At 42.2% G+C, this 10,790-nt stretch overlaps 2 protein-coding genes across 2 annotated transcripts; both read left to right on the top strand.

Annotated features, from left to right (window-relative positions):
* The first annotated feature begins 1,018 nt into the window (after nt 1-1,018).
* LOC110067793 (uncharacterized) lies at nt 1,019-5,404 on the top strand. The gene is made up of 3 exons (XM_089283419.1): nt 1,019-1,392; nt 4,303-4,498; nt 4,831-5,404. Exons 1-3 carry the CDS (start codon nt 1,125-1,127, stop codon nt 5,069-5,071), a joined length of 705 nt encoding a protein of 234 aa, XP_089139545.1. The 5' UTR covers nt 1,019-1,124; the 3' UTR covers nt 5,072-5,404.
* A 1,114-nt stretch (nt 5,405-6,518) lies between these two features.
* Nucleotides 6,519-9,518, top strand: LOC110067826 (uncharacterized). Its single transcript, XM_020775166.2, has one exon. It carries the CDS (start codon nt 7,236-7,238, stop codon nt 8,034-8,036), a length of 801 nt encoding a protein of 266 aa, XP_020630825.2. The 5' UTR covers nt 6,519-7,235; the 3' UTR covers nt 8,037-9,518.
* The last annotated feature ends 1,272 nt before the right edge of the window (nt 9,519-10,790 follow it).

Genomic DNA, 10,790 nt, shown 5'->3' with positions numbered 1-10,790 from the left:
AAAGCAGCCACTTAGGATGACAGACCCATGCACGTTCAGAACAAGTGCATCGACTTTCCAGCATCCGAGATGCAAATATAGGAATCTTAGCAATGACGACGGCGATGCCGAGGACAACCTCCTTGTAATATTGAATTTGTCGATGATGTCATATGGCTCTAGAACCTCACTCAGGCTAAATATGTAATGACAGCTTGCAATTCTAAATGGAAAAACGAAAAATTAGCAGTTCGACTCATCGTTCGCGTTAGCGGTCATTTTGCGTTGTTGTTTTGCAGAGGACGGCTATGAAATTTAGAAAGGTCACATGCAAAACGGGTGACAACGGACAATAGGCAAAAATCTAGAGTATCATCTCTATCATGTCGTTGTCGCGATAAGGTCGGAGACTGCGGACAGAAAAAAACTGTCCCGCAGAAAATACATGGCCAAACCATGTTAAAAATGAGCGACACAACTCCGTGAATTTATTTTCTGAACCCAAATCATAGCCATTTGCCATCGCCGAGCTACAAAACTGACATATTCATTCCTGAAGACGCAGGTTTTGATACTTGCAGGTACTACTTGTTGTCGAAGACTACAATCTATCGAACACATGACTGTGTGCATGCTCTCATAATGTAATTTGCCCTTGCTGTGGGGAGGCCAAATCCGTGAACACGGTCGTCCCAAAGAATTTCGATAAAGAACGGATTAGGATTATATTTCACTGCGTAAGCGCGGAAAAAAGAGTGTACTTTTTCTCATGTCTTTTTTTTTTCTGTTTGTTTGTAAATTGCCATGAATTGTAACAGGAGCTCCTGATTGCAAAAAACAAAACAAAAACAAAACAAAACAGAAACAAATAAATGAATGAATAAATAAATAAGAGTTAGGTATGGTCGGTGTCAGGAACTCATCTCCTGTCGGCGTGCAGGTGAAACTAAACAATTTCAATCAGTTTACTTCTCAAGGTTAGTGGGAAGCTAGTAGCTTGTTCCCAAGCTTACACCAGGCAGCTTTTTCGGCTTGGCTACAAAGCAAGTTATGTAATGTGTGTGGTTCGCTCGGTTTGTTGTTAGTCGAGAGTCAAACTATCTTTTCTGCTCCATTTTGCTCTTGGATCCCCGTTTCAGTTCTCTATGGCACCAAAACGAGCATTATCTGCTATGCACGTGAAAGAAAAGCCGGGTAAAAGACGAAAAACTGCAACCAACAATAAGTCACAGGAGACTTCCGAAGATGAAACGACATCTTCAACAAACAGTTCGGTGCCAAAACGTGACAAACATGGCAAGTTGGTATTCGCCGATTTTCCAGATTTCAAGCCGACTATGACACCGAAAGAAGTTCTTCAAGCTGGAAGCTTTGGAGGAACGTACTTTCGACCGATTTATTCAAGCGTAACAGGTATAAACCCAGACTTATTTAATGCTTAGATAAGTTTACATAGACACAGGCGGCCCAAGCTCTCAATGTTATCCTTTTTTTTTTTCCTTTTTATGCGAACGTTCAGGCTAACGTGACATATGGCATGTACTATTACATAACGACCGAATTTGACCACGCGAAACATGACTCTCGCCTTGCAGCATATGGAGGTGTTGTGTTACAACGGTTTGAATTTATAAAGGTTTGTATGGGAATGAAACGGCTTTGCTTGAAAACCCAATTATTCTTATATTTTGTGAATAAAATCTACTTACCCTGTTGCTGTGTTGTATTCTTTGTTGTTTGCCAGCTCCTCAGGCCGATCTAACGCGATTTCGGCGAGTTATCGTTCTGTGGGTTTCCACTACTAAAAGAAAGACAAGGCCGGATAGTGATTTCTGAATTGCCTGCCGCTCGAAGTGAATAAATCCACTGAAAATAACCCTGCCGGCTCAATTCCTCTGTAGAATCGAAGAAGAGATGTTGAAGTTCCATGTCAGTTCACTCGCTACGCGATTCCATCCACAACGCCTTTGCAATGATACATTTATTTCGAGATTGCTTCACCAAAATGCTCCCCGGGTAACCGGACACTCCCTTTATGGGTTTGACAAATAAAGCACGAGGGTACCCAGGGAGCATTTTGGTTTGCCCATTGACAAATCGTTGCTGACTACCCCCGGTCGGGCTAATTATGGTTACCCAACACCGCGAAAGTGTCCTAACTTTTGTGACACAGCTGTTTTCGAATCTGCGAGCAAAGCAATCTCGAAATAAAAGTATCGTTGCGAAGGCGTTGTGGACGGAATCGTGTAGCGAGTGAACTGACATGGAACTTCAACATCTCTTCTTCGATTCTACGGAGGAATTGAGCCGGCAGGGTTATTTTCAGTGGATTTATTCACTTCGAGCGGCGGGCAATTCAGAAATCAGTGTCCGGCCTTGTCTTTCTTTTAGTAGTGGAAACCCACAGAACGATAACTCGCCGAAATCGCGTTAGATCGGCCTGAGGAGCTGGCAAACAACAAAGAATACAACACAGCAACAGGGTAAGTAGATTTTATTCACAAAATATAAGAATAATTGGGTTTTCAAGCAAAGCCGTTGCATTCCCATACAGACCTTTATAAATTCAAACTGTTGTAACACAACACCTCCATATGCTGCAAGGTGAGAGTCATGTTTCGCGTGGTCAAATTCGGTCGTTATGTAATAGTACATGCCATATGTCACGTTAGCCTGAACGTTCGCATAAAAAGAAAAAAAAAGGATAACATTGCAAGCTTGGGCCGCCTGTGAAATAGATCTTTAAAAGTAAGCTTGACAGGAAAATTGACAAACTTTAATAGTTACCTTGGCTTTCTTGTAGGAGATCTTCATACAGATTCTCAAAGTGCTCTCTGATCTTGCCAAGTGTTTCATTGTCGGTATTTGTGAAAAATGGCTCCCGAAACTGAATGTCGGTAAGCTGTCGGCCGACAGGTTACTGCCAAGTTACCAACAGTTTGCTAAAACAAAAAGTTGGCTATACATTTTCTGCAGCGCTGGCGCTAGTCCTAAACAGTGATCACCAAATTTAGAAGGACATACCTTCCTATTAAATTTATTATATATCTCGGGTGCAGTATGGAGGAACAAAATCAAGGTAACTGTCCCGTGCTACTGACAATTACCCGAAATGGTACAGACGGATCACTGACAGTTGGCCGACTGTCGGCTGACTGCTGGTCTGTGTTTTGGCCAAAACCTGTCGGCCAATAGTTGGCTGTCTGTTGGCTGACAAACGGCCAACAGCTGGCCAACAGTCAGCCGACAGACAGCCGACAGACAGACGACAGACAGCCGACAGACAGCCGACAGAAAGCCGACAGACAGCCGACAGACAGCCGACAGAAAGCCGACAGGTTGTTTTGGGAGCTGTTCTTTACAATTACCTCATTTAAAGTTCCTCACAAGACCCTGCAAAGACCCTTTGAAAGATTCCTGCAAGATCCTCAAGGTTCCTTGATCTTGTGCAGCATCTTCACAGCAATTTTAAAGATCTTTGCAGGGTCCTAGATAGGACCCTATGTAGGTTCTTGAATAGGATTCAACAGGACCTTCACCAGGATCATACAAGATTTCTTCAGGGTCTTCTGGGTTCTTATAGGATCCTAGTACTGAGTTGGCTAGAGATATCCTCAGGAGTCCCTAATGTTCTTCAGAAGATTTTCACCTTCATTAGGATAATCAGTTGATTTCTCATTGATATTTTATTGCTGATGTTGGATGAGTTATCACTGAATTATCGCCAGCCTATAAATTACTCTTGCTATCATCAATTGCTCATTGATATTACTGATTGGTCATTGATTACTCATCAGTTTAATTTACCAATTATGACAAAAACTTACATACTAACTTTAAATAATTAGTTAAATCCACATGATAAGGTCAACATAACTGTACTGGTATGATACAAACTTAAGCAACTTCATTTCCTGGCATCTTTTAGTTTTGAGGTTGTCATACAATGCTTGTCCCCAAATCTCCCAAAAATGACTGTATAGGAGACTACTCAGTTGTTAAAAGATGTCCTAGCACCACTCTTTGACACCCAATTGGAAGAGGGGAGGGGGTCACTTTTCAGTTAGCTGTTTGTTTTCTGTTCACCAATTCTCAATAATTGTCATGATACCAGTACATGTACATAGATCTAGTAAGTTAGCAGGCACTGTCTGTTTATTAAATAACAGAACTGTTAGCATACTTGTAGCTCAAATGGAATTTAATAACGAAATTATAACAATAAGACACTTATATAGCACTGTTTCCCAGTGGTTCAATAGCGCTTTAGAGATTTAAAACTTTGCTTCTTCGCATCTTCAGTTCGAACATTTTATTTTTCAGGGAAGAAATACACTGTTGAAGTATACAAGGAATTTCCTTCTGACTGGTTCAAGGGACTCAATATCAAGACACAGGTGACTTCGTCTACATATCACAATGAGATCAACACATATAAAGTGAAATGTGGAGGGAGCTTGGAAATGTGGGAGTCATCTGGCTGGATTCACAAGCAAGACCCCTATGGCTGGTTTCAATGGTAAGTTGTCATTTTTTTTTTTTTTTTCTATGTTTAAAAAGTGAAGTAGGCAGCTAGTTTGGCTTAGTGTTATGCCGGGCATAGTTTGTGGAGCACATTCTTGGCACCTCTGTACCAGACTTCTCTCCACCAGCTCATTTTGCTGGTTAACTCAATCTTGTCTACTTGTCAGTGGGACTCAAAGATGAGTCTCCTTAGAGGCTAATCCTGTAAGGGCGTATGGAGGCGCTTTGCAAGGATAGTTCCATCTCATCTGAAATAAGTCACCATAGGGAAAGTATCATTGGGCGAGCGTCAAAGGTTTATTATGATGTGTTGTTATTCATGTTTAGGTATTGCAGATTTTATCTTGGTCGCCGGACAGAAGATGACAGACGACAAGTGGATCGATGGAAGAAATGTGCTGGAGACAAGGGACGCTGGAGAAACAACCTCATTTCAAAGATCGTTCGAAGTGGTTGTGCTTATGATAACTTTGCCGTGTCACCTGTAGTTCGACAAACTCTTCAACACTGGGCTTACAAACTAAACAAGAAAGATTTTGATCAGTATGCCAAGAAAGTTAAACTTTAGAAACCGTTATGTACACCTTACTGACCTTATGAGTTACTGATCAAGCCTGTCGCGATGGCTGGATATTGGCCTAATAACGTAGCTGTGTTTCTGTCAGATTCAGCTTGGCAAGAATCGAGATGCTATGTTCGTCGCTTCCCACCTCTCCCTATTTTAACTGGCAGTGACATCCACAGATGTCATAAAAAAATTGCTTTTCGCATTTGTTCATTTTCATTTAGTACCGTTCTAACGGGCCACTATTTATTGTCGTACATTTTATGACTGTATTATATAATCAAAGCGGTTTTAGGTGTGTATTCTTTTAGCAATTAAAGATGTAGATTGAAGAAAGAGACTTTGCTTTTTGACTCCGACTTTTGCGAGAGCAAACATCGACGGAGTCGTCGGGAGTTGTGGGGCAGACGGGGGAACTCGCCCCACTACTTCCCGCCTCGTCGATTTTTTTACTCCACCTCAATTTTCGCGCAGGCAGGATGCAAAATAAAGCTCCTCGTTCCTACGGGAACACTTGCTGCGCAGGCTAATGATTGACGTGATGCTCATCGATTTCCGTTCTCGCGATCGAGTCCGGTCGCGATCCTGGAATCAGGCGGAAATCCGTCTTCGTTCGAAGGCTAAGTTCGGCACCCTCGTGTGTCTGTGGTCTTTCCCGCACGGCTGGTCGAGTCGTGAGGATGAATGAGTGTCGGTTTTCTTCGTTGAATTCCTCTTCAGCAATTGTCAAGCAACGCAACTGAGTGTTTTTTTTCTTTTTTCCGAGGGGGTGTAGATTTTTGTTCTCTCTCTCTTTTTTTTTAATGGTGCACAGCCGCCAGTCCGATGCTGATCCTCTAACGTGAGCCCTCCAGCTACATGGTGAATTGAACAACACCACTGAACCGCGGATCATATTTGACGGCGCCCGTTATTCATTGCGTGAATGGGGTTTTGTGGGTGGGTGGGCAGAGGTTAGTTATGAGATTATTTTACAATGTAATTCTTCCTTCGAGATCTACATTCTTCGTTCAAATCTTGCGACCTTAAAATAGTTTCAGTTAGGAATACTTCTATACTTGGCTTCAGAGACTGATGGCCAGGAAACCCCATGTGCGTGAGCACAGACCACGAAAGCTGAGCTTCGCGTGATGAACTGTTGAACTGACAGGTCTCAGCCATCGCGTTATAATCCCGTCGTCTATAATCTATTTTTAAATGTTGCTTTTGGCTGTTGTTTTGATAACCACTTTAATCCCAATTATGTGTACATCCGAAACGACGGCTGTGTGCCAGAATTAGATGCATAGGTTAACTTGCGAAAAGAAAGAAATCAGACCCGGATGTGTGAATCCCTTGAGCGCTCAGACGGGATCACTCGTGGTGTTCATCAGCCACGTACTCAAACCACAGATGTACTACGACACTCTCCTTGCGAACCTCGTGATTCCTAGATTTAATTAATCATTGCATTCCTTCAATAATACCGTAGCTTTCTTTATTTTGTCTATTGGTAAGACAATTCACAAAGAGCAACAAAACAAATCTCGGGAAATCTGCTGCTTCATGCATCTGTGTGGCCAAAAGGTTCCCACAGTAAGCAAAGCATGATTCAGTGTTTTTACAAGGTTCATGTTTCACTGGGCTACCATCTGTCATCAGGTTTCTAGGCACGTAAACATTATTTGCTCCAAACTGCTAAAAAACCCAGCGACAGTTCAGGGATATTCAACACTGTATAAACTTTACTTCGCGGCTTTTTTTTCTAAACCAAAACGAGAACACTTTTTGTGGCCGAGTCGAGACATGTGTCCAGATGGAAAAACAATCGCACCTGTCAAAAGCGGTCTGTTTTGATTCAGCAGTCCAAGGCGTCAAAAGTTTAGAGGCGCAATCTTGAAGAGCATTCTTGAATTACGCAGCTCAACACATGTTTGCGAACAAAGTTATCGTTGTTCGAAAAGGCGCTGACTGGATAGTCAATGAAAAACCCTGCGAACGTGGAAATCTAACTTGTTTGGTAGCCAAATCTGGTCAAATCTGATCTTCAAAGCTCTTTGTTTACAATACCAACGCAGTTGTGGGTCGGAGTTTTTATTCCATGTTTACGAGGACACTACGTCGCTTCTCTACAAGCACTGCACGGTCTATAGTTCAACAAAAGTGTTGATTAGCATTCAAGGGGGAAATGTCTCGATATTACCGCACGGGAACTGATCCAGGGCTTTCGCGACAAAGTTCGAAATCCTACAAAGTAGTCAGACAAAAATCAAACGCTGAACTCAACGAGAAACTCCGCCGCTTGGACATCGAACATCATTCCACCATTTCGAAAATCCTGACTGAAAGATATACCTGGAGAACGATTCATTACAATTTAACACATCCTAGCGAAGAATCGTCATCTGAAAGCGATGAAGAAAATAGGTCAGAGGAAACCACCCTCTGTACTGTTGTCGGGGCCGAAGAGGAGCACCAAAATGCAGAGAAAAAGGTACAAGCTGCAATTGTAGACAGCACTAAGAAACAGGGCTTTCTTCAGTTACCAAGTATAATCGAAGAATCGACGGCTATCTCAAAACAGAGGTGTTCGAAATTTGGTCGGAGTCCTCTTCCACCATTGTCGGAACACGGTTTTCCGACTCGTGTACGAAGAGCCAGCGAGAGCAACCATGAAAAGGAAACGACGACACGACAGCGTCAACGAAGCTCGACCCTTCCGATCGGACATATGCCAGGAGATAGGCAGAGGAAGAGCGAATTTAAGAAAGTTCCAAAACATGAGAAGTTGACTAACAACGATGGAAAACGAGTGGGTGACGAGAAGTCAGGCCATAACCGAACTTTGGACGATAATGAGCCGAAGAAACCGACGTTATCCTGGGGAGAAGAGTTGCATGGCTGTCGGTACTTGAGAAACAAGAGGCATTCCTCGCCTGGCGTTCTTGACACTGATGTAATATTTGACAGCTTAACATCTGACAAATGAGTGAAAATCCCTCAAAAATTGTGAAGACTAGCGGAATAAATGTTTACAATGCTATAACAATATTGCTAACACACTCCGGGTCGCGGCTAAAGGCTTCCAAGGGGAATTCCAAAAGAAGGACGAAAGGAGTGTGGTAGGGGTGTCCTCCTGTGTAGACGTAGCCTGCGTGCAGCCTCACGTTAGAGCACAAGCGTGCCCGGCTTAGCCGCGAGCGTAAAATCAAGCGGCGAAGCCGCGAGACGAGAAAGTGACTTTCTTGGCGCCTCTTCACCGCTTTGCTCTTGGCCGCTCGCGCGTGTGCCGCTCAAAGATGAGCCTGCTCGTAGGCTAGACGTCCTATCAGCTCGTAATGCAATCTTTCCTAAGGAGCTCAAGGACAGGGATTTTTTCCCCCTCGGTTTAAGGCTTATCTTACTAGAGAGCGCCATAAAAAGGTTATGGTTAAAAAGAAAGTTGCAAATGACACCTGGCCATTTCCGAGTTACCTTTTGCCTCTTTTTTATAGCGATTTCTCGTACAAAACTTTTCATTCAGAAAATGAGTGTGATAGAAAGTGAACGTGCGTGTGTAATTAAAACTAATCTCTCATGTGAAAAGTTTTGCCCGAGCACTTGTTTTGACGTAAAGAGAAAATCGGAAACCGCCTGTTAACTACTGATCACTACTCAAAAGGGATCATGCAAATATATAGCATAGTTTGTCATTTTCTCTATATACACCTCCGGTACATTGCGTTCGTAATAACTCGTAAGTTTCTTTTTGAGTAACGGTGTACAAGAGACCATAACACAGATGCATACTGGGAGTAATTAATGACCTCAAAAATACAAGCGTCTCTTATCAAATAGACACGGTCACATGCATGTATACATTATGACCTTATGACAAAAAGGATTTTTGCAAGACGTACGATACCCCTATTGGAAAAGACCGCTATATCTTCTAAAACAATAGCTGGGGTCGCCAAATTTAATGTTTAAAATAAAAGCGAGATTCAAAATAAATCCAATGATGTGAAATGGACTGGTAAAATTGCTTTCAGTAAGTAAAGAGTAAAGAGGAAGAAACCCGACACAATTTCGTTCAGAAAGTAAACAGATTTAATGTTATAGATTTATGACATCTCTCCAAAATGCGGGCACACTGAGGAAGAGAGAAGGAATGTTTTACTTAACGGCTATTTTCGCTGATCAAGATGTCTTTGGGGCACAAAACAAATTGTAGGTCAGTTGTAAGTGAGAGTGACTGGTCACTAAGTAAGTAAGAAAGTAACCTTTATTTAATTAAACACGATAAGTAATTAAGCTTGCAGCTTGTGGGGTCGTGTATAAATAAACAATAAAGAATAATTACAAAATAAGAATTAACAAAAAAAAAAAATTTACAATGTAAGGTGTAATCTAGTTTACATAAAAATTTGTAGCTAATAATAATTACCTAATTATTAAAATTATGTGACTAATAAACGTATACCAATGGGCAGTCGAGTCATCTTCTGCAGTATATATTCGCAAAGCTAATGTCCGTGACCAAAGTAAGATTATTGATCATCTTGAAGAAGCTGTTTACACTGTTCGCCATTCGGCATCCAATCGGTAGAAAATTCCACAGAATTGTACCTCTGTAAGATACGGAGGATTTCTTGATATTTGATTTAAAATGAGGGATTTTCAGCTTAAGGCTGTTTCTTAGATTATAGGAGGACTGTGATTTTGCAATATGTGCAGTCATACAGGGTGTTGAATCATTGTAGTACATTTTATAAATTAGTTTCAGAATGGATTTCTTATAATAGGTTCTTAGAGTGTCCCATTTGGCCCTGGTGAGGGCTTCAACTGATGGTAGGTCTTTAGGAAAATTGAAAATAAGCCTTGCTGCTCTGGACTGTAGTCTTTCGAGTGAGTCGAAGTCATCTGAGCGATTCGTGCCTCCCCATACGGATATACCGTACGTGACTGCAGGGATTATAACTTTGAAATATAGGTTTAAGAGATCTTGCTTAGGTAAAAATCTGCTCTTCTTTATGAGACTCAATTTGTTGACGAAGCTCTTCTTTAGTCCCTTAATATGTGCTGACCAGTTCAATTTATCGTCAATATCGACACTCAAGAGTCGATTTTGTGTGACCCGTTCCAGAATGTTATTTCCAAGGTATATGGGTGGGTGGGGGCCTGTAAAGGATCCTCTGTGGATTAGCGTGTATTCGGACTTTTTCGGGTGCGGGGTCAGCTTATTTCTCACACACCACGCATACAACTCGGTTAGGGATTGATTTAGCGCAGCGGCGACCTCGTCTACGCTCCTCCCTATGTAGTAGATGGTCGTATCATCAGCATACATATGGACGGTCCCAGACTGAACTGACTCCACGAGATCGCTTGTGTAGAGAATAAATAGAGTGGGACCCAGGACACTTCCTTGTGGGACACCGGAAGACACCGATCAGAATCTGGATCATTGCCCGTTTAGGGCCGTGTACTGCAGCCTAGATGTAAGGTAACTCGTCAGCCAATCTATTAAGAGGCCACGTATTCCAAATTGACATTGAAGCTTGTTTAATAGGACGTCATGATCTACACAGTCAAAGGCTTTCTTAAAGTCGACAAATGCAGCACCCACCACGAGACCTGAGTCTATCGCATCTCTCCAAGTTTCTGTCAGGTGGACAAGGAGGAGCTCGGTGGAGTAGCCCTTAATTTCGATATGCCCACTGATTATCTGTTGCCAGACGATTAAAGTTCAGCACGTGGTCTA

This window comes from Orbicella faveolata, unplaced genomic scaffold (genome assembly GCF_042242905.1).
Source record: "Orbicella faveolata isolate gen_17 unplaced genomic scaffold, um_ofav_v1 contig_12, whole genome shotgun sequence".
Classification (NCBI taxonomy): domain Eukaryota; kingdom Metazoa; phylum Cnidaria; class Anthozoa; order Scleractinia; family Merulinidae; genus Orbicella; species Orbicella faveolata.
Note: the sequence above shows the minus strand (reverse complement) of the source record. Positions and strands in the feature narration are given on the sequence as shown.